Below are 22404 nucleotides of genomic sequence, written 5' to 3'. Positions count from 1 at the left end.
CCCTCCCTTAGGATGTAAGCTCGTATGAGCAGGGCCCTCTTTCCTCCAGTCTCCATACCTGTTCTTCTACTCCGTCTCTACTGTATCTGCCCTCCCGGAGTTTACAAAGTATTGGTATTTTATGTTTAATGTTCTGTACTGTTTTGCCCTGTATAGTCTACTGTTTGTACTGTGTACGGCGCTGCGGAAACCATGTGGCGCCTAACAAATAAACGATAATAATAATAATAATATTAATAATATTACTCTTTATAGAAGATTTGAATGATAAGTGTTTTTTTTCCTGAACTCAACATCAGTCCCAGAATGTAACAATTCACCTGTTTTGTGTCATTAGAAATCATCTGTGGACTGTGGGTTATGTTAAATATGTAACTTACAATGTGTGAAACAGTTTTATTAGGGATAAAGAGATTGAGATTCTTTCAGTTGATCTGTAATTGTCAGACAATTAGTTGTCTTAATTTTTTAATTTAAGTTTCTCCGCCCACTTACCAGTGTATATAAGAGCTGGGGGAGAGCTGCCTCACATGTAGAGGGAGCTGTGGCAGCTGTCTATGGGTAGTGCAACAGAAGAGGTAAATAAAAATAAAATGTGCATATGTATATATATATATAGTGTGTGTTCAAGGATAGGTCGAGTGTTGTTTTGGAATCAGTATCAAGTTTATATTATCGGTGGTTGAAGTTCTGGTATTGAAAGGAAGTGACTGGCTGGGGGCTGCCTGGGATCCCAGATGCTCTAGAGATTTTGATAGCGTGAAATTCATTTTAGATTTTTAACTCTCCTGTCACTATCTGGGACAAACTCTGTTTTTAGGTCACTTGAAAATAAAACTGGCTGTATGCTTTTATTAGTCTTCAAAGGATGACATGAGCTGATCATCTCTCTGGCCAGTGACTTACAGTCCAGGACCTGCATAAGATTTTCCTTCAGGGTATTTCACTTGTACTGAGGGCTCTGCCTGTTTGGTGCTGACAGTGAGCAGGTAATCCCCCTCCAGCTGAGAGTCACACCCAAGGGAATCATTGTAATTCATGTTGTCTTGTAGTAATATAATACACCTCACACCGCGCCCCCCTCCATCTCTCTGAGCAGACCGTATACCACATTCTTTATAAACTGACCAGCAGCAGTTTATTATATATGACTATTATTCCTGTTCTGTGGATCTCTGAGATAAACCAGAACTGCAGTATATACATCTCCTGACACCACAATATACAGAGTTATGTTACTGCTGGGTAAAGTTTGGTGATACCAGAGGAGCTTAAGACCAATGTTGGAAATCTGTGGCTAGAAGGATGTCAGAACCTGAAGGGTCAGCGTGGGACCTGTAGTTCCACAACTGTTGGAGTCATAGCTCCCTGGCTTGGAGTGTGACTGCTCTTACGTTCAGGTGCACCCATCACCTGAGAGCCCAATACAAGAGCCCTAGCAGCCTATACAGACAGCAGTGCTGTGCTCACCGCCCTGCGCAGTCTTGTACAGATGGGTATTACCAGCCACTTCTGGGACTGATTTATGTTTTCTTGCATTGAAGAAAAAGTTGTCAAACTATAAAAAGATCATTACATATTATCTGTAGTATGATACTGTAACTAAACTGAAACTACATTTCTTTTGTTTTTATTCTAATGTCTGCGTTGCTCATTTTATATGATCTGAAGATTGTTTCATATTTTAGTAGCTCGACCAGATCCTTGGTAATATGATGTCTGTCATTCATTTTATATTGTAATAATCCTGCAGTATAAGTCTCTCGCTCTCTCCCTTCATTATCCTGATTCCTTCCAAATTTGTTCAGCTTCTGAGCTGCCCCTTGTTTTCCCCTCTAACCAGACCATGATGACTGTATTCTGTCCTCCATCTCTAACCTGTGTGCACCATCTAAGCCGCCTCTTACCGACAGAATCCTCTCTTCTGCTCATTCTCACCCTTGTCTGCAGTATCCACTGTCCCAGACTCCCACATTCTCCTGTGATCTGTCCGCACCATACCTTCATCACGCCTTGTAAACAGCCCTCGATCATGTGGCTCCAGTTATGTCACAAAACCCAAAATACGTCCTGCAAGTAGAAGTAAATGACAAAAGTGTCGTCCTTCTGATGACCTCAAACCGCTGGACATTGCCAAACAAATCTACTTCCATCCCCCATCCTGCCTCTGGCTGGACCAGATTACATTATGTGGCACTTGGCTTGTACCAAATGCCTATTTTCCTATGGACTGTAAGCTTGGGGCTATAGTGGGTGCTCAGGACACATGTGAGGTCTAAGTATAGCATGTAATATATTACTGGAATATGCTCATGATTAAAGTTATATTTTCCTTTACTTCTAGATGATTGTCGCTTTGTTACTAGTGATCTCCCTCACAGCGGCTGTAAATGGTAAATACTCTCTGTCCTGTGTTCATAGGAGACCAGTGATATTTACTGTGCTAGAGAAGTACAAGAAGTATTCTGCATATATTGAAGAATCGGTGTCGCTTCCATACTATGCTTCTAACTCTCTTGTTAGGGTTTGTAGGATAAGTATCTGATGGTGCAGAGCGGAGACATTGTAGGCTTGGGGCATATTGGGTGTTTCTGTTAGGTGCACCAGTTAAATACCCCCCACATACTGCCTCCACTGCAGTAAGACGGGGGGGGGGGACATACTCTTGTGGTGCACGAAAGCGTCCAACTCTCAAATCTTATATTACTTTTGCAGTTTACAATACACTAAAGAATGACAGTTCTGTTTGGTTTCTCTGGATTATATATTGTCTATATTACTTCCTGGTTTGTAATTCTGATGTGTTTGTTTATAGTGTTTGCTGTTGTTTTTAAAAGTCTTTATATAAATTGTCACTATTGAGGGACCCTTTATGTTGCCTTAGGTGTCATCTGAGCAATATATACAAACTATATTAAGCATTTATAATAGAGTATTGTACACTGCAGAAGTTACCTCTTAATATTTCTACCAACAACCACAGATTTATAACAACTTGTTATGTTAAAGTTGTTACTAAAATTTTCTCCACAACTCCCAGAGTCCTGAGAGCCCTCCGTATAGGGGTTCTCCGGCTGTCACTCTGAATGCAGGAGGTGGGTCACCCGCAGTACTTGTATCTCTATTAATGGACAGAACAATCTACTATTTATACACTACAGATACGGGTGGTTTTATAGAAGTAGTCTCCTCCATTGAGTCTCCCATACTTCTTGTATAACCTGTAGCTGGATGCTGGGAAACTAGGAGAGAAATGAGGTTTGGTGGAAAACTGTTCTTCCAATGAGTAGGAGATAGAAGATTGTGTTTTTCTTCTTTAAGAAGTTAGGAAGCGCCTCTTGTCACTTCATAATGCTGCTCGGTTTAATTGGTTTGTGTAGAAGATGCAGCTGATTTATAAATGTTGTGTCCACCAGGAAATGTCTGCTATGAGAGACTGGGATGTTTCTCAGATGAAGCCCCTTACGCAAATACATTGCAGCGACCAATCGGCCGAACTCCGTGGACCCCAGAGAAAATTAATACCCAATTCCTGCTATTCACTAGAGAGAACCCCAGTAACTATCAGGTAAGAACACGTCTTCTGCCTGAAACTGGAATACTGTAACATATTACTTTAGTATTTATTAACACATTTTACATTTGATTTCTTCTATTCTATGTGGGACAACCAATTATTATGTAAAAGTATATAATGAATAGAATGTTTGGTGTATGAATGTTATTTCATATAGAAATCTTCCCACATACATTTGACACGAGCTTCACATGACTGCTACTGTTGGAGGACCCTGCTTCTTCCACTATGTAACTCTCAGTCTGTGGCACCTCCTTATGACCACACCCCCCCCTTACATCATGACCCTTCCCCTGTAGCCCTGTCATCGGTAACATCACAAGAGTGGGCAAGTAATGACCTCACACATGAGTAATGCACTCCTTTCCTGAAACACTCTGTGCTGTAAACATGATCTGATACAGGTTCTTCTATCCCCACCCACTATGCTCAGACTGACTCGTCAATTAGATAACATTCTGTCACTCATATTTGTTTCCTATCTGCTCATTTTCTCCTTTATGTAATGTTTTCCTTCTTGTACTTTTCAATGCCGCAATAAAAATAAAATACTTTTATCGCGAGGGGAACATGCGTATATTCTGAATAGATCTGCAGTGATATAAAGATACATACACATGGCTTACAGTAGGGTTGTCTTCATCACAATATTTCATGTCGTCATTTTTTTTTTATTTTTTTTTAATAACTTTCTACATTTATTGCAAATTAGTTTTTCTTTATTTTGTATCTTCTAGAAAATCAGTGCAATAAATCCAGCAACCATTTCCTCATCAAACTTTAAATCCTCCAGGAAATCTCGCTTCATAATCCACGGATTAATTGAGAAAGGTGAAAAGTACTGGTTGGTGGACATGTGTAAGGTACATACATGTACAGAGGACACGCCTCACCGTCCACTACATGAGTAATATTTGTGTAATTAATGAATGTTCTTGTTTTAGGCGATGCTGGAAGTGGAGGACGTGAATTGTTTGTGCGTTGATTGGAGCGGTGGTGCGTACGCTTTCTACACACAGGCTGCGAACAACGTCCGCGTTGTGGGAGCAGAAGTGGCGTATTTTATTAACACATTGCTGGTATGTGAGGAATTGTGATGCTTAGATTGTGGGATGGGGTTCAGAGACTTGGGGGTAAATGTATCAAGCTGAGTTTTCCAGCGGGTTTGAAAAACCAATCAGATTATAACTTTTCATTTAGTTAAACAAAATGATATCTAGAATCTGATTGGTTGCTATAGGCAACATCTCCACTTTTCAAACCTGCCGGAAAACTCTCTGCTTGATACATTTACCCCTTGATGTGGTTTCTGACTTACAAACCAGAATAATGTAGTAAGTGCTCTGCAGAAGACTGGATTCCTAGTTACTGTACTACAACCTTCACCATCACAATATAACCCTCTACAGAGGACTCCAGTCACCAATAACATCATAACTGGAATGTTCTAATAGGAGGTTAATAGGGGCAGTTACCCTGAACCGACAAGGACTTCCTAGTAATGGAGGTTGGGTTACAGAGTAGATTCAATCTCGATACACTGGGGTTCTAGGAAAGAAGCCGCTTGTTTCAAAGCAAAAATCTTCAATGAGTTACTTAATCTTTTAATAAAAGTGATTGTAAAAATAAAACATCTCTTGCACAGCTGTAACACTAGACCAAGCCATAACTTGCGTTAGTGCATATTTTTCATACTAGGGTTAACGTTGGCTCATGCCCTAATTCAAACTTTAATTGTAAACACAGCCCAAGCTAGTGGAGATAGAAATAAAGCATATTTGTCCTGTACTCTGGGAGAAGCAATGTGGATGTCCAAGGTGGCTCCTTGCTTCCATTGGAGTGAATTATACAATCCTCCCCCACGTCAACTTTTTTTGACCTTAGCAGGTAGGGGGTGGCATTTCCAGTTCCTCAAACTAGAAGAATGGCAATGGGCACCAGTGTGTACAAGACATGGAGGAGGTGTGGCAGCTACACAGTTAAGAAGCAGACACTGCTTGTGCTCCATGCTGGAATTATTCAAACAAAGTACATCCCATTGTCACTCATTCAGCTTTGCTCACTTCCAATTAGGGGAACATCATGCTCAAAATTTTCACCACCTTTGCCCCCTCTGGTCACTGTTCTCCATGCCTGGAACATATTCAAAGTGACCAGAACAAACCCTATATTGGGTCTTCACTGACCAGTTGGCTGGGGTCTGTGCTAAATCTCGGTCAGTATGATGAGTATAGCAGACATGAAGATAATGTTAGGGGAGGTGACAGTGTTCAGGTAATCTGAGCAAAGGACGTTTTGGACCATCATTTATTTATATAGCGCCAGCAAAATCCGTAGCTGTCTGCATTTGGGGTCAAACATTAATAAAACAATACTGGGTAATACATAGAGGTAAGAGGGCCCTGCTCACAGCTTACAATCTATGGGACAATGGGAGTTTGAAACACAAGGGTATGTGCTACATCATATTGCACATTGGTCCAGCTAGAATGCAAAGGTAAACAGTATTGTGTTGGTCAGAGGGATGTTGTCTTGTGTTAGCTGTGTAGAGGGTGGTAATAGGGTAATCTAGGGAGGGTAAGAGGGTGGTAGAGGAATATTATAAGCTTGTCTGAAGAGGTGGGTTTTCAGACAACTTTTGAAGACTTATTGTGCGAGGGAGGGAATTCCACAAAGTGGGTGCAGCCCAAAAAAAAGTCCTGTAAGGAATGGGAGGATGTGATGAGTGGAAAAGAGATGCAGAGGTTTCGAGCTGAGATATTTTGAGACAAGTGAGGAAATGTATGTCGGTGCAATTTTGTTGATGGTCTTGTATGTTAGTAGAAGAATTTTATATTGGATTCGTTGAAATACAGGCAGCCAATGTAGAGACTGACAGAGTGGCTCTGCAGAGGAAGAACAGTTTGCAAGGAAAATCAATCTAGCTGCTGCATGCAAAATAGATTGTAGGGGTTCAAGTCTGAATTTGGGAAGACCAGTAAGGGGGAAATTTGCAATAGTCGATGTGGGAGATGAGTGCATGAATTAAGGTTTTTGCAGTATCTTGTGAGATGTGCATATTCTGGACATGATCTTTAGATGTTTGTAACATGATTTAGATTAATGTGGGAAACAAAGGATAGTTGTGAGTCAAGGATTACACCTAGGCAGCGAGCTTGCAAGGTGGGATTTATGGTCATGTTATCAATAGAAATCTTAGACAGGAGGCTTCTGTGTATCATTTGAAATATTGAGTTTGAGTTGGCGAGAAGACATCCAAGATGGAATGGCAGAAAGACAATCTGTAACGAGAGACAACACAGATGGTGAGAGATCAGGAGAGGATAGATAGATTTGTGTATCATCCGCATAGAGATGATACTGAAATCCAAAGGATCTTATTAGTTTTCCAAGAGAAGTGTTGTAGATAGAGAACAGCAGAGGACCTAGAACTGAGCTTTGTGGTCTCCAACTGATAAAGGAAGCGTAGCAGAGGTGGATCCAGAGAAATTAACACTGAAAGAGCAATTGGATAGGTAGGATGAGAACCAGGATAGGACAGTGCCTTCAAGACCTAGGGATTGTAGCGTTTGAGGAGAGCGTGGTGAACAGTGTCAAATGCAGCAGAGAGATCCAGGAGAATTAGAAGAGAGTAATGGTCTTCAATTATTGCTGTGATCAAATCATCGACCACCTTGGTCAGCGCAGTCTCTGGATTGTTGAGAGCGAAAGCCTGACTAAAGAGAATCCAGTAGGTTGTTTGCTGTAACCAAGTGTGAGGTGAGTGTAGGCAATTCTCTCAAAGTATGGAGGGGCATGGGAGTTTGGGTCAGAAATTTGTTATTTCAAAATAGGAGTAATCACTGCATGCTTGTATAGTGATGGAAAAATACTAGTAGAGAGAGATTTCAGTTAGAGGTGGAATGAGCACATGAGACAGGGACCTACTAATTTGTAGGGGTATGGGATCAAGAGGACAGGAGGTAGAGTAGGAAGATGAGTGGAAACTTCCTCTTCATTTGTGGGATCAAATGAAGAGTGTTAGAGGGTGCTGGGAAGGAATTGAGCAGATTGCTAGTCGAGGGAGATGACACCATTTCAAGTCTGATCTTATCTATTTTGTCCTTGAAATAAGAAGAGAGATCCTGGGCACTGATGGTAACTGGAGGGTTTGGGATGGGAGGATTTAGAAAAGATTGAAATGTTAAAAAGGCGCTTGGGGTTAGAAGCCTGAACATAGATGAGATTGGAATTGACTGTTTTGCAGTGTCCAGAGCATTTCTGTAGGAGTGGTAGGTACCAGTATATGTGATGAAATCATTAGAGGTACAAGATTTACGCCAGTGACGTTCTGCATTATGAGAGTTGTTGTAGATTTCGTGCTGCTTTAGTGTGCCACGGTTGACAGCAAAGTCTACGCGGAGTGTGAAGAGTCGCTGGAGCCATTGACCAAGGGTAGTTGCTAGGGTTTGGTGACAATGGGGTGCTGCCCAATCAGGAGGAAAATGTAGAAATTGGGGAGAGACTGTTTTGAAGAGTGGTGGAAAACTGTTGAAAATCAATAGTTAATATTCTTGAGGGTGTGAGAGTTTGACACTGGGGAGGGTAAGGAACTGGGGGTGAGCGAGTAGCTAATAAGGTGATGATCCGAGAGGGGGAAAGGAGTGTTAAGAAAATAAGAAACTGAGCATAGTCTAGAGAAAACAAGATCAAGACAGTGGCCATCCTGATGAGTAGCAGATTCAATCCACTGGAAGAGGTCAAGTGAGGACACCGGATGTACATCTAACACCAACATAGCAGTTAAGGCCGCAGTTATATTTTTTGGGAAATACAGATGGAAAGAAAGTAGTAATAGAAATGGCAGTTCCTCTTTTTGGGAACTACATATAGAATTAAACTGGCTCTACTAAGGCAAGATGTCGTCCTCATCCTCTGATACCTGTCCCCCTTCAGTGTGTACTTCCTCATCCTCACACATTATCAATTCGTCCCCACTGGACTCCACAACCACAGGTCCCTCTGTAGGATCTGGAGGGCAGTGCTGTGCTTGATTGAGGACTTGAGAATTCATTTTTATGAACATCATTTTTTCAACTTTCTGAGGAAGCAACCTCATTCGCCGCTCACTGACCAGGTTCCCCGCTGCACTAAAAACTCTTTCCGAGTACACACTGGAGGGGGGACAACTCAGGTAAAATAGAGCCAGTTTGTACAGGGGCTTCCAAACTGCCTTTTTTTCCTGCCAGTAACAATATGGACTGTCTGACATGTCTACTTGGATGGTGTCGGCAAAATAATCCTCCACCATTTTTTCAATTGTGACAGCATCAAATGCAGCGAGAGTAGACATGTCTGCAATGGTTGGCAGGTCCTTCAGTCCGGACCAGATGTTCTCAGCATCCCCGCCAGGGGGTCTTGTGGGAAAACCTGAGCTTTTTCCTCGCAGTCACAGGTGTGGAAGAAACTGATGGAGGAGCTGGTGGCATGTCACGGTCCTCTTCAGAGGACAATTTCCTGACCAGCAGGTCTTTGCACCGCTGTGGACTTGTGTCCGCCGGAAACAGAGACACAACATATGCTTTAAACCGAGGATCGAGCACAGTGGCCAGAATGTATTCCTCTGACTTTAAAAGAGTGACCACCCTCGCATCCTGGCAAAGCGTACGAAAGGCTTCATCCACAAGAGCTACGTGCTTGGTGGAATTGCAATGGTTTACCAGCTCCTCCCTCACTTTCTCCAGCTGCTTCTGCAACAGCCTGATCAGGGGAATCACCTGACTCAAGCTGGCAGTGTTGGAACTGACTTCTCGTGTGGCAAGTTCAAACGGCTGCAGAACCTTGCACAACACGGAAATCAGTCTCCAGTGCGCTTGACTCAGGCGCATCCCCACTCCTTTTCCTATGTCGTAGGTGGCTGTATAGGCTTGAATGGCCTTTTTGCTGCTCCTCCATCCTCTGCAGCATATAGAGGGTGGAGCTCCAGCGCGTCACAACCTCTTGTTTGAGGTGATGGCAGGGCAGGTTCAGACTTTTTTGATGTATCTTGAGTCTGCGGTAGGCACTGGCAGAATGCCTAAAGTGTCCAGCAATTTTGCGGGCCACCGCAAGCATCTCCTGCACACCCCTGTCACTCTTCACCACCAAATTAATGGTGTGGGCAAAACATGGGACGTGCTGGAAATTGCCCATATGTAATGCCCGCACAATGTTACTGGCGTTGTCTGACACCACAAATCCCCTGGAGAGTCTAAGTGGGGTAAGCCACTGAGATTTCCCCCAGTTTCTCTAAGAGGTTGTCAGCGTTGTGCCTCTTATTAAAACCTGTGATACACAATGTTGCCTGCCTTGGCACGAGCAGCCGTTGTGGAGATGCTGCTGCTGTTGCTGCGGAAGGCGATGCATCTACCCAGTGGGCTGTCAGTCATATAGTCCTTCGTTTGCCCTGAACCACTTGTCCACATGTCCGTGGTTAAGTGGACAGTGGGTACAACCGCATTTTTAAGAGCACTGAGGACACTTGTTCGTACATCTTTGGTATCGCCTGCCTAGTGAAGTGGAATCTCGACGGGATTTGGTACCGGGGACACAATACCTCCATCAACCGTCTAAATCCAACTCCACTGATGGTGGACACCGGACGCACGTCTAACACCAACATTGCTGTTATTGACACAGTTATCCGCTTTGCCATAGGATGACTAGTGTCGTACTTGGTGCTCATGGCAAATGATTGTTTGGCGGTCAACTGTTTGGTGAAAGACGTAGCGTTCTTGCGACTTCCCCTCTGGGAAGATGACCGACTACCAGCGGCAGTAGTAGGCGTACCGCTGCAGGATTCCTCAGATGAATCCCGTATTGAAGAGGACTCAGTCTGGCTGCTGACATGGCCTGCAGGACTAAATCTGATGGAGATCGTGGAAGAGGTTTACGAGGAGGGTGTTGGTGGTGTGTATCCAACAGGACCAAGGGATTTAGGTGTCCCTGGACTGATGACGGTCCTAGCCCCAGTTCCTGTACTAACCACTGAACTATGAAGGTTATTCAGGTGACGTATAAGGGAGGATGTCCCTAGGTGGCCAAGATCCTTACCCCTGCTTATTTGAGCTTTACATAAGCTACATATGGCCAGACATTTGTTATCCAGATTGGGGTAAAAATAACTCCAGACAGAAGAGGTGCATTTCTTGGTCTTCTGACCAGGCATGATGATGGGCTTTTTCATCCCATGGAAATCCACTTTTTTCCCCCCTGGTGCCTCATTTAAAATAACCACATCAGCATCCTCCTCATCAAGTTCCTCCACAACGCCAGCTACATCAATAGCCTCCTTGACACCTTGATTATCCAAATCTGAAGTGACACTGTGGGTCATCCTTCCAGCATATGCAGAGGGTGTGCTGCAAATGGTGGATGGAGTCACCTCTTCCCGTACAGTGATGGGAAGGTCAGGCTTCGCAACCACCAACACCCTTGGACTCACCTTGGGGATTTGTGATGTCATCTGTTTAGAAGGCAGAGTTGTTTGCTGTGTTGTTGTTGACGGCATAACGCTTTTAAATTTTTTTGGAGAGGTGGGGAGGAGGAGGGCTTAGATCCTTGGGTGAAGCTGAACCACTAGTGCTGAACACGGGGCAGGGCCTAAGCCGTTCCTTGCCACTCCGTGTCGTAAAGGGCATATTGGCAAGTTTACGTTTCTCCTCAGATGTTTTCAATTTTCTTTTTTTACTAATTGTAGTGAACTTTTGCTTTTTGGATTTTACATGCTCTCTACAAGGAGATTGGGCATCAGCCTTGGCAGACGACGTTGATGGCATTTCATCGTCTATGTTATGACTAGTGGCAGCAGCTTCAGCATTAGGAGGAAGTGGTGGGTGGGAGGGCCCAAGGACAATTCCATCTTGCACCTCTAGCAGACTCTTGCAAACTGCCATCCTGTCTGCCACTGCAGTGCCACTCCTAGATGGGCCACGTGTTTGTGCCGCCCACTTGTGTTGCTTAACTTAGACATTCAGCTACCTCGGTGCAACCTTTTAAACTAAAAACAATATTGTGAGGTGTTCAGAATAGACTGGAAATTAGTGGAAATGAATGTTATTGGGGTTAATAATAGTGTAGGAGTGAAAAAAAACAAATATGGATTTTAGCACTTATGCTTTTTTTAAAAAAAAATCAGAACCAAAACCTTTCGTGGGGTGTTTTGGAAAAACAAATCAGAACCCAAAACCTTAAGCTAATCAAAACACCAAAAGTGGCCGGTGCACACCCCTAATATTAACTGGATAAAATCCAGCATGCCCTGAAAATATTGATTTGGTACAGTATCTTCTGACAATACTTCTATACATTTTTACTTCTGAAATTATACAATTTTAGTGTGGTTTAAGTATTTAGAAATGTTTGATATGCACATGTATATTATACCATTATTTTAGGATCAGTTTGACTACTCCCTGTCTCGCATACATGTAATCGGACACAGTCTGGGGGCACATGCTGCTGGGGAAGCTGGAAAGAGACGTCCTGGGATTTCAAGGATAACAGGTTGGTTCCTCTGATTGGTCACTTACATCGAGGGGTCTTATTTGCCAGTACTGACCATGGAAATCCGACACCGAAATGTTTTATTAAGACAGATTTCGTCATGTATATTATCGTGTGTGTGTATATATATATATATATATATATATATATATATATATATATATATATATATATTTATAATCTGTACCATATGTTTCATTGTGTAAACACCCCATTTGCTCTTAGCTTAATTTACATACAAGGGTCAGTGGAGCCCCGTTCTCATTTGTAGATCGGTCACTCAGGTGTGGCTGCAGATAATTTATATGGCTTAGGTATTGAATTGATTTTTATTTATAATCTGGGGCAGAACAGTGGCTTGCTGGGCTCATAGCAAAATTTGGTAGATGGCTTTTTGGCTTCAGACTCCATGTTCTTCTCTCCATAGAGCAGAGTTCAGAAAAGGACCACTCTGCTGAAAGCCGAACAGGGGCCTTGGGGGTAGTGAGGCCCTGGAGGGGGGTTTCCCAGCATTGCTGGGCCCCTGTCTCCTCCAGGCCTTTAGCTGTCTCACCACCTCTACTGACCTTGTGATCTGTTTCATTGTGACTAGAAGTTGGTAAATGATACAGATATTCTGTGTAGTTGGCATCAAAATAAAGATTTATAATCCACAGGATTGGACCCTGCAAAGCTGTATTTCCAGGACACCCCAGCTGAAGTGAGGCTGGACATTTCAGATGCCACACTTGTAGATGTCATCCACACCGATGGATCATCACTCATTGGCCATCTAGGTACATTGTTCATTCACGCAATTGGCTACATTTAGCTTTATAGAAACAATACTTAGAACATATGAAGAGTTGGTATTGATATTGGTGTCATTGAAACATGGCAGGACATGAACATGTTGGACCTCACCCACTCCCCAACCCCCCCCCCCCCAAAAAAAAAAAACAGACAATGGGAAATCTGCAGCTAAATATATTCTGTGCCTACAAAGCATCAAGCTGCTATATGTACGCATAATAGTGTTAGCGATAACGGGACACTGGTTATTGTCCCATAGACTGTAAGCTTGTGAGCAGGGCCCTCTTACCGCTATGTGTATGTATTACCCAGTATTTTATTACTATTTATTCCCAATTGTAAAGCACTATGGAATCTGCTGGCGCTATATAAATAAATGTTGATGATAAAAGACTTATAATGAAGCTATGAAAAGGGTTCTTTAGTGTAAACGTTGAGAATGCATGAACCTGGTAACGGCAGACCCTGCAGATAGGAAGATGTCCAATTCTTTATCGATTCTAACAAAGTGGAACACACACGGTTGCTTTCATCAACGCGTTATAATTTTGGCTCTAGAGACCTATTTGATGGTATGCAATCGGTTTAGTTTTTCTTAAAGAATAAATGCCTACGTTTTATGATTTCATTGCCTTAGTATGGATCAGCTGAGAATGAAAATTGAGCTCAATGTATTGCTATACTAGAAGTAAATACAAGACCTTTACTTTTTTACATTGTAGGATTTACCGGTTTCGGAATGAGCCAATTGGTCGGCCATTTAGATTTCTTTCCAAATGGAGGAGAGCAGATGCCAGGCTGTGGTAAACCCCAATTTTTGACACTTGAAGGACTTGATAACCTAGTAGAAGGTAATTACACTTATCTGTTCTATTATAATCGTCTGTGTTCCCAGTGGAAAATGGCAGGTTCAGGTTACAGTGGATTAATAACCCATGACACTAAGGCTGTCAAACAAGTGTATTGTTTTTTCAAAGATATAATATGAAGAGTAAATCGAATACAAAAAAACAGTAAATATAAGAAAATACTTATCTGCTGCCAATCGATTGTTCCAGTAGATATGTTTTAATCACCAATTATCCTAGGGCCCCCTCTTTCTCCCAGCCTCTGACCACATGTTATCTCGAAAGCTAGGTTGAACAAATTAGAAATGGTATTTGGCACCTCTGCAGTGGTCCAAGCTGAAGCAGGTTTTTCCCTTTATTGACCGGGGAGTAAGGGCCCTCAGGATCATTTGCATAGAAGGTACAAACATGATTTTTGGACTTTCTATTAGTACTTTACTGATAAGAAGTTTGCACATGAGCAGTAGGCACAGACACCATGCTAGCTAAATATGTGAAGACGTCTCTGGTTTGACCTTTATTATATATGCATTGCGAAATCACTTGTTATATAAGGATTTAAAGTAATACACCCATGAAAGTACTGATGTCAAAATGGGGTTTCAGCAGTCATTAGACCTGCCATAATCTGTTATGAGAAATATAATTTATCTTTGAAATTTAATTGAGTAATGTGAAGCTGTAGTACATGGAGTCCTCTCTGTATGTCACAATGATATTATAAGCCGTCAATAGAGTTCTGTGACTATATAAAAATGAAGATGCCCGCCGACTGCTTTTGTGCAAGTTGTGGACTTTTAATATATCTTATAAACTACAAAATATAATGCAATGATGAAGTACATTACGGGGCTCAGAGCTGGACACGTGTCATGGGTCTTTTGTTGTCTTTTATGCTTTGTTTTTTCTGTAAGAAGTTCTTCCATACTCCGCATGTGGTCACAATTTTTTTTTCATACATCCGTATATTCATATCTGCATATTGTTGACTTATGTTCTCACACCTGGATAAGGCAAAAAGGGTTGGGAAGGACGAGCAAGCATAAGCAGAATTTAGTAAGGATGTTTTAATGAGACGTAATTGGACCTGAATACCCCCCAGATATGCCACGTATGATGCATCTCTTGTGGATACTTGATGACTGATGCAAAGATGTGCACAATGATGATCAACAACACTAACCAGCTGCATCTGATTGGTTTAAACTATTAGTGATGGTTATGTCAAATCATGGCCATCAATTCATGATCATTAATTTATTGATACAAATTCTGCAGCGCTGTACAGAGAACTCACTCACATTAGTCACTGCCCCATTGGCTCTTACCGTCTAAATCCCCTAACACACACAGACAGACCGAGAGACTAAGGGAAACTTTAATAGCAGCCAATTAACCTAACCAGTATGTTGGAGGAAACCGTAGTAAACACGGGGAGAACATACAAACTTCACACAGATAAGGCCATGGTTGGGAATCAAACTCATGACCCTAGTGCTGAGAGGCAGAAGTGCTAACCACTGAGCCACTGTGCTGCCCAGTGTAATTCACAATTACTTCATTGACGTTTCCATGTGGACTACTGCAAGAAAGATTTCTATTTGATCTTTCAACTTAACCTCAAATATGGAGTTGTTTGTATTTTTTCATTTTTTATGGAAATGTGACTTTCATTTAACGAATAACTGTTATATACAGTGTGTGTATATCCAAAAGAGTCCTCTAAATGAGTGTTAATGTCCATGAGTTGTGTAGAAATGGCAGATCATTTGGGGTTATTAATTCTACTAATCTATTTATTTTTTTGTACTTGCCACAGGAGTTCTTGAAACAGTATTTTGTAATCATCATAGAAGCTTCAAGTACTATACTGACAGTATCGCTAATCCTGGCGGCTTAATTGGTTATCCCAGTACTTCCTACAGGTCATTCCAAGAAGTACGTTGAAGGTTAATACACTTGTGTAGAGGAATGATTCTGCTTCTGTTTCCCCCCCCCCCCCCCCCCCCCCCCGACCGCCCCATTTTTAGAATTGAGGGTTTCTTATGCTACGTGTGGGGAATGACCATTTACTTTGTACTAGTAAATTGTGACTTCCTGTCCTTACACAGGGGACTGGATTCCCCTGCCCTAGTGCTGGATGTCCGCTGATGGGACACTACGCTGATGAATATAATGGGGTCACACCAACTACTCAAACATTTTACTTGAATACTGGAGATGTTCAGCCCTATTCACGTAAGTTTTATTATTTGAAGTATATGTACGTAACCTTTTCTCACTGTACCATTCAGTGTCATCCTGTCATTGACCAGAAAGTCCAATACAAATTGTGTATCCTAGTAGTAGTGGGAAATTAAGGACGGTCACATTTCATAACAGCCAGGAAATTTAGGGATGCTCAATACAGTACAGAGAGCTTTGTAGGTTAGTAAAGGCGCTTGGATGGGCAGCCTCCTTCTCAGACATTCTGCCTGTTTATATGCTGGTCGGCTGAGGGGAAGGTTTGCATCAAACATGTTATCACTTGGTTACGGAAACAGTGGAAGTGCTAATTAGTCGGCCACAAGACAGGCATTTAGAACAATAGGACTTGTTCAAAAAAGACTGCTTGTAACCTGGATGTAGGGGAATAGAGCATCGGATGTTTCGTTGGTGCTTAAACTTGTAAAGGAAGTGGGGGGGGGGAGAGAAGATGAATGTTTTTTTAAATGAGGTCATTTGTTTAGAAAATAAACTTTCTAAAATTTCAATTATGTCCAGGGACAGTTTAGATCTTATGGCAATTACTGATTCTTGGTACAATAACGCCAAGGAAATGGAGATGAAGCTCTTTTCTATGTAAAGAAAAGGCTAAAAGAAACCTTCATTCAGGGCACTGCACAAAGGGTTGAGTCTTTGGGTAACTCTAGAAGCTGGTGAGAGGTTTCTTTAATGGGAACAAGATGAATGAAGGTGAATAGATTAAGTCAATATGAGGAATTGTATAGATTAAAGAAGTAATCCAGTGAATGGTTTACTTTGCCAACTCGTCCACTTGTTCTTTATCGGTAGTTTACTGAACCATCTTGTTCCCTTATCAGTAACCTGTTGTTACTTGGCCCACAGTCATTGGCTGATTGTTCAATCCATCTGTAGACCAGTTGTAGGAACGTAGTCTCTGCCTACAATCTACTTCACCCGCACCTAGAACCGCTTGCTTCTGGGTGTTGTGTATAGCTGTTGCAGCGCCTCTTTGCTGATGACTATGGCTGATTCTTCCTGACCACATACTTTGGATCAGGACTGCAGGGTAGCATTGACTCTGGGCCCTGGGATTAACACAGGACAGCTCAGGAACAGATTAGTGTTCAAGCTTTCTGTAGGTCCCAGGATTACAACTGATGATCACCATGCAGGATTTGGTGGGAAGAGTAGTGTTTAGTTCTCAGATGTAGTCCTTATGAGGATATGTGATGGTGATGATGACCCAGCACTACAAGATGGTACACACTACACTACATGGTCTCTACTGCCTTCTCTTAAACAGTTTCTACACATGTTGGCATATATTGCATGTGAATCAGTCTGGATGTTTTGCTTTTACACCGGGTAACATTGTTCTCAGTAGCAGACTAAACCCTTCCGGAGGGACAGCCTACAAGGACCTGCAGGTTGTTTTTGCTGTTAATGTATAACTGTAGCATGACTTTGTACGTCCATGACTTGGTTATACTACATTACAAAATGGGATTTCTGTGAGCCCACCTATATGGTGACTTTTAAACCTTTGTCTCTGGTATTTCTGCAGGATGGAGATACAAGTTGACAGTTCACACTAATGGTTCCAGGAATGTTCTGGGTTCTATGAAGTTGTCATTAAACGGAGCAAACGGAAATAGTAATTCTTATGAGATTTCTAGGTATGTTGACCCACAATAATATAGGAATGTTTTTATTTTAAAAAAATATTTTAAAATCCAAACACAACAGCTAATTAAATAATTTTCATGTTTATAATTTATTTCTTGCATACTGGTTCATGTGTCCTCGTTTTTCAGGATAATTCAGTCCTGTCTTCGTGCTGTTACTTTTATTGGAATTCTTTTATTTATAGAGATTAGTGAAACTATTCATTCCCCTAAATTGTTGAATTTTTGGGTGATGGTGCTTTTAGAATTTATTTCTGTAAAAATACTGAAGATGTTTACTTGTGGCAATCAATAGTAAGTTACTACCTGCCCGGTGTGGGTTTGTTGCTGCCTGCTGTAGTGAGTCTTGTATATGTCAGTGACAGTTATCCATTTAAGTCTAGGGCTGGCATCACTTTGAAACCCTTTATAGGGTTTGCTTCCTAACGTGACTGATATGGTCGATGGATTTACCTTTATTGAACACCATCATTCCTGGCCATACCTTCTAGCTTCCTGCTCTGACATTTTCCCTGTTTAGACCTTCATTGAACCTGGTGACTCTGTACTGCTCTTGTTTGATGTGGCCTCTCTCATCCTTTCATTGGCCGCTATTTGGCCATATCATAGCTAAATGCAGAGGACCTGGAGATGAAGTACCAGGAACTGCTATAGGCAAAGACTACCTCTAGTCTGGCTATAGTAGCTGACCTGTGTCTCGAGATATTACATCCAGTAACTTCAACCCTAGACCTAGTGTAAAAGAAAGTGATGCAAAGGGTTCAAAGTTCCTGGCTAGATGGTCTGAAACCAGATGAGAGTAAAGAATAAAACTATTGGGCTCACATTCATGTGGGAAAGAGCCAACGGATGTTTGTTCACTTCCTAGATGTCTCTATTAATAGGTTTAGTGCTATTGATTGATTTCGTCTTACAGCATTGACTCCAATAAGGAAGCTCTTGTACTCTTAGACTGAGAATGTCCTGTTCTTATCATACTTGGTCTAGACAACAAAAATACATGACTGGGTGTGTCTATGGGAATAACTGACAAGGTCGGGGAGGGCAGGATGATGTCCCCTTGTCTGCTCTATCCTAGCTGTAAAGGGCCACCTTACTAATGAAGGGTAGGTACAATCAGGTGCTTGTCCTCCATCTGTGGTACCTTCAGTCCATGCTGCCATCATTACATAAAAACATAGAAACATAGAATTTGACGTTGGATAAAGGCCACCTAGTCTACCTGTTTTATTAACCTATGGTAACCTCAAACCCTATTTGATCCTTAGTTCTTTATAAGGATATCCTTATGTCTATCCCAAGCATGCTTAAATTGCTCTACTGTATTCGCCTCTACCACCTCTGATGGAGGCTATTCCACGTATCCACTACCCTTTCTGTGATGTAGTTTTTCCTCACATTTTCTCTGAACCTACTCCCCCCCCCCCCCCCCCCCCCCCCCCCCCCCCCCCCAGTGTCAGTACATGTGATCGTGTTCGAATACTTCTCTTCCATTGTAGAAGGTTTCCCTCCTGTACCTTGTTATAACCCTGGATATATATGAAACTTTCTATCATGTCCCCTTCTCTGCTCCAAACTATACATATTAAGATCTTTGAGTCTTTCCAGGTAAGTTTTGTGCTGTAGGCCATGCACCATTTTAGTTGCCCTTCTTTGTACAGTCTGTAATGTATTTATATCCTTCTGGAGATATGGCCTCCAGAACTGAACACAGTATTCTAGATGAGGCCGTACCAATGACCTATACAGTGGTGGTATTATTACTTTTTTTCTGCTACTGGTTCCTCTCCCTATACAACCAAGCATCTGACTTGCCTTCCTCATTGCTTTGTTACATTACTTACCTGCCTGTAAGTCACCTAAAGTAGTAACTCCTAGATCCCTTTCCTCAGTAGTTTCCATTATAATGCCATTAATACTGTAATTAGCCTTTGGGTTTTTGAGACTTGAGTGCATGATTTTGCATCTTTTTGGCATTAACCTCTAGTTACCACTCCCCTGACCATTCCTCTAGTCTACCTAGATCATCAATCATTTGTTTTACCCCCTGGTGTCTACCCTGTTGCATATCATTGCGTCATTGTAGTTGGAACGGCTGTGAGCAGTGATAGGTTGCAGGGGGGAGAGACCTCCTGTTTTGTCCCAGGCGGGGAGGAGAGGGCAGGAGGCTACAGCAGCACCGCTTAGCATTCTGCCATGAGGCTACACACTATACCTGGCTGTGAGATCATTAGTTTTTATAGCACACGATCTCTGTACACACTGACAATTCCATGGACACTGTGAACCATGAATGAGTCAAACAGCGTTAATAAAATCTGGCTGCTCAATTTCTGGACCCCTCAGTGGTCCCTGCCTCTTAATTTTCTACAAAAGAGGATTAGGATTTCTAACAAAGTGTATTTACTGCGGTGTATTTGCATCTAGTACAAATGAAATGCACATGATCATCTTGTGTTCTCATCCATAAAGGGGGATCATTAAAACTGACACGTCCTACACAAAATACATTGATTCGGAGATCGACCTTGGATATCTCAGGACAGTGACCTTTATCTGGCAGAGTAGCAACATCCTAAATTCAAAACTCAGAGCTTCAGCTGCCACCGTGCAGAATGGGAAGAACGGGATAACGTACGTATTCCATAAACACTAACAAGACTTGTAAACCCTAATTCTGTGTGTTCTAAATGAAGCGTTATCACATGTTCAATTATAAGTTGTAAATGTAAAATATTCTTAAGGGAAAATTTCAATCCCTACTTAACCCTACCCACATCCACTATGATCACTGCAGCTTTGTAAGGTTGTCACTGTATGTGATTGGCCAATTACCCAACCCATGACAATCATTATGCTAAACAATTACTTGCAATATTACAATTATATGTGCAATATTATCGATTTTATGATTTGAGTTGTTTTTTTTGTTTTTGTTTTTTTTTTTAAAAATCAATCTGTTTTGACCATTCAATGGACTCCGGGATTAGAGATTTCCGCTCCCCCATTCCCAGAGCGGAATACAGGTTGGGGTCTATCCTCTTGGCCAATATGCAAGTTCTAGGCTCCCCAAAGGGACGACGACCCCCTCCCCCCACCCACTGCCTTTTTTAATTACAATATATTAAAATTTGTGAAGAGCGGCATAATTCACTATGCCACAGATTCTCATTAGTTACAAGATTTTTATTAAAAATGTATTAATCTAAATAATACTGACAAAATCCTTAAACTGTTTCATTTCCAGGTATTCATTCTGCTCCAGAGGAGAAGATACACTTGATGTAACTCAGACTTTATATCCCTGTGTCTCCAAATCACTAGTATAAATAAAAATAAAAACCTTTAAAGCTAAAAGGAGGCCAGGAATCCTTATTGGAGAATTTCATAACAAAAATAAATATTTTACAAACTGTTTTCATGATGTGTAATTCTCATTTCAAGCACATGGCCCTAAAAGTAAGGCAGACTTAAATTGTACATGTACGAAATGGTAACTGTGACCTAATCAGGGGAATAGGTACAATCACCTGGGATAGATGGCTTTAAAGACCAGCAATAAATCACGTAAATGCAGGGTTTCTGGTACAACTGTCTTCAGCTCAGTTTTATTGAGCATGTGCAAAACAAAAGCCTTTCCTGTCTGACCCTAACTAAACATTTCTTAGAGGCCCCTTTGAGTCTGGGACACAAGGTCTCGGACGCAAACGCCAAACAAAGGATATTTGCTCACCCTTAGCAAGTCCTCGCAGGAGTCATACAGCCTCCTCCCCAGGTCTGAGAGATAGTGACCAGGTTGCAACCTTTTTATACGCTCCACTCAGGTATGACTCTTAATTAGTCTGCTGTGAAACATACTCTGGCAAAGCTTTTCCTCAGAGCTACAGAACACTTATAACAGAACACTTATAATCCCCAAACACTCTATTTCTGACCAAAAACGTTTTGGCCTCATGCTGTAAGCTGGATGTGAGGGTATTGGTTACAGTTCCTTTCAAACCCAAAGAAATCTCATTTACTGGAGGGACCAGGGGAGGTGACAGACCTGCTCTAGCTCTCCAGGGTTTTATACACTTTTCACTATAGACCTGTTCTTCTGATTCTCTTGCTCCAAATGAATATACCTTACAGGGTAGTGTGGTTCTTAGTGTGCTTCCACCAGAAATGGAGCAGTGTGTGGTGGGGAATATAGAATCTAAGATCCAAAGGGGCAGAAACTGAGCACATACAAGGTGACGCCCCCCTGCAACAATATAAAGTGCTGTGAGTTTTATTAGGAGGAAGGTTCTATATAACTATAGCGATGATCCATCCACTGACAGAGGACTATATTGGCTTAGTGTGAGATATATATAGAAATGTTGGAGGAACCCCACAAAAAAAACATATTTTTAGTACCATATGCAAATAATGGTAATGTGGCTTTGCTGACAGAGGCTCTTCTGGTTATACAGGAATTCTGTATGTGTCAGATACATGACCTTGTAGTCTAACGAAAGGTTGTTTATAAATGTATTTATATATGACCAGAGTGTGACCTTCCATTAGCCAATACATACCTTTCCATGAAATTAATGACTTAATTGAAATCTAACGATGTACATAGGTTATACTGCAGTAATTATCTGTTCTGTTTCTATTGGCTGCTCCCACCCTCTGCAGTCATTCACCAACTGTACAGAAACAGTATTAGTTGTAATATGAGATGGATCAATTGTTTGTATATAGGTTTATTTACTATATTCTGGTTTAC

General features: G+C 41.7%; 1 protein-coding gene across 1 annotated transcript; it reads left to right on the top strand.

Annotated features, from left to right (window-relative positions):
- Window positions 1-549: 549 nt before the first annotated feature.
- Window positions 550-21068, top strand: LOC142160709 (pancreatic lipase-related protein 2-like). Its single transcript, XM_075215589.1, has 13 exons — window positions 550-578; window positions 2345-2393; window positions 3417-3568; window positions 4315-4440; window positions 4522-4656; window positions 11992-12100; window positions 12757-12876; window positions 13615-13743; window positions 15560-15678; window positions 15852-15978; window positions 17531-17642; window positions 20124-20285; window positions 20899-21068. Exons 1-13 carry the CDS (start codon window positions 558-560, stop codon window positions 20978-20980), a joined length of 1443 nt encoding a protein of 480 aa, XP_075071690.1. The 5' UTR covers window positions 550-557; the 3' UTR covers window positions 20981-21068.
- The last annotated feature ends 1336 nt before the right edge of the window (window positions 21069-22404 follow it).

This window comes from Mixophyes fleayi, chromosome 6 (assembly GCF_038048845.1).
Source record: "Mixophyes fleayi isolate aMixFle1 chromosome 6, aMixFle1.hap1, whole genome shotgun sequence".
In the NCBI taxonomy this organism is placed as follows: Eukaryota; Metazoa; Chordata; class Amphibia; order Anura; family Limnodynastidae; genus Mixophyes; species Mixophyes fleayi.
This window is presented reverse-complemented; position numbering and strand designations above follow the sequence as displayed.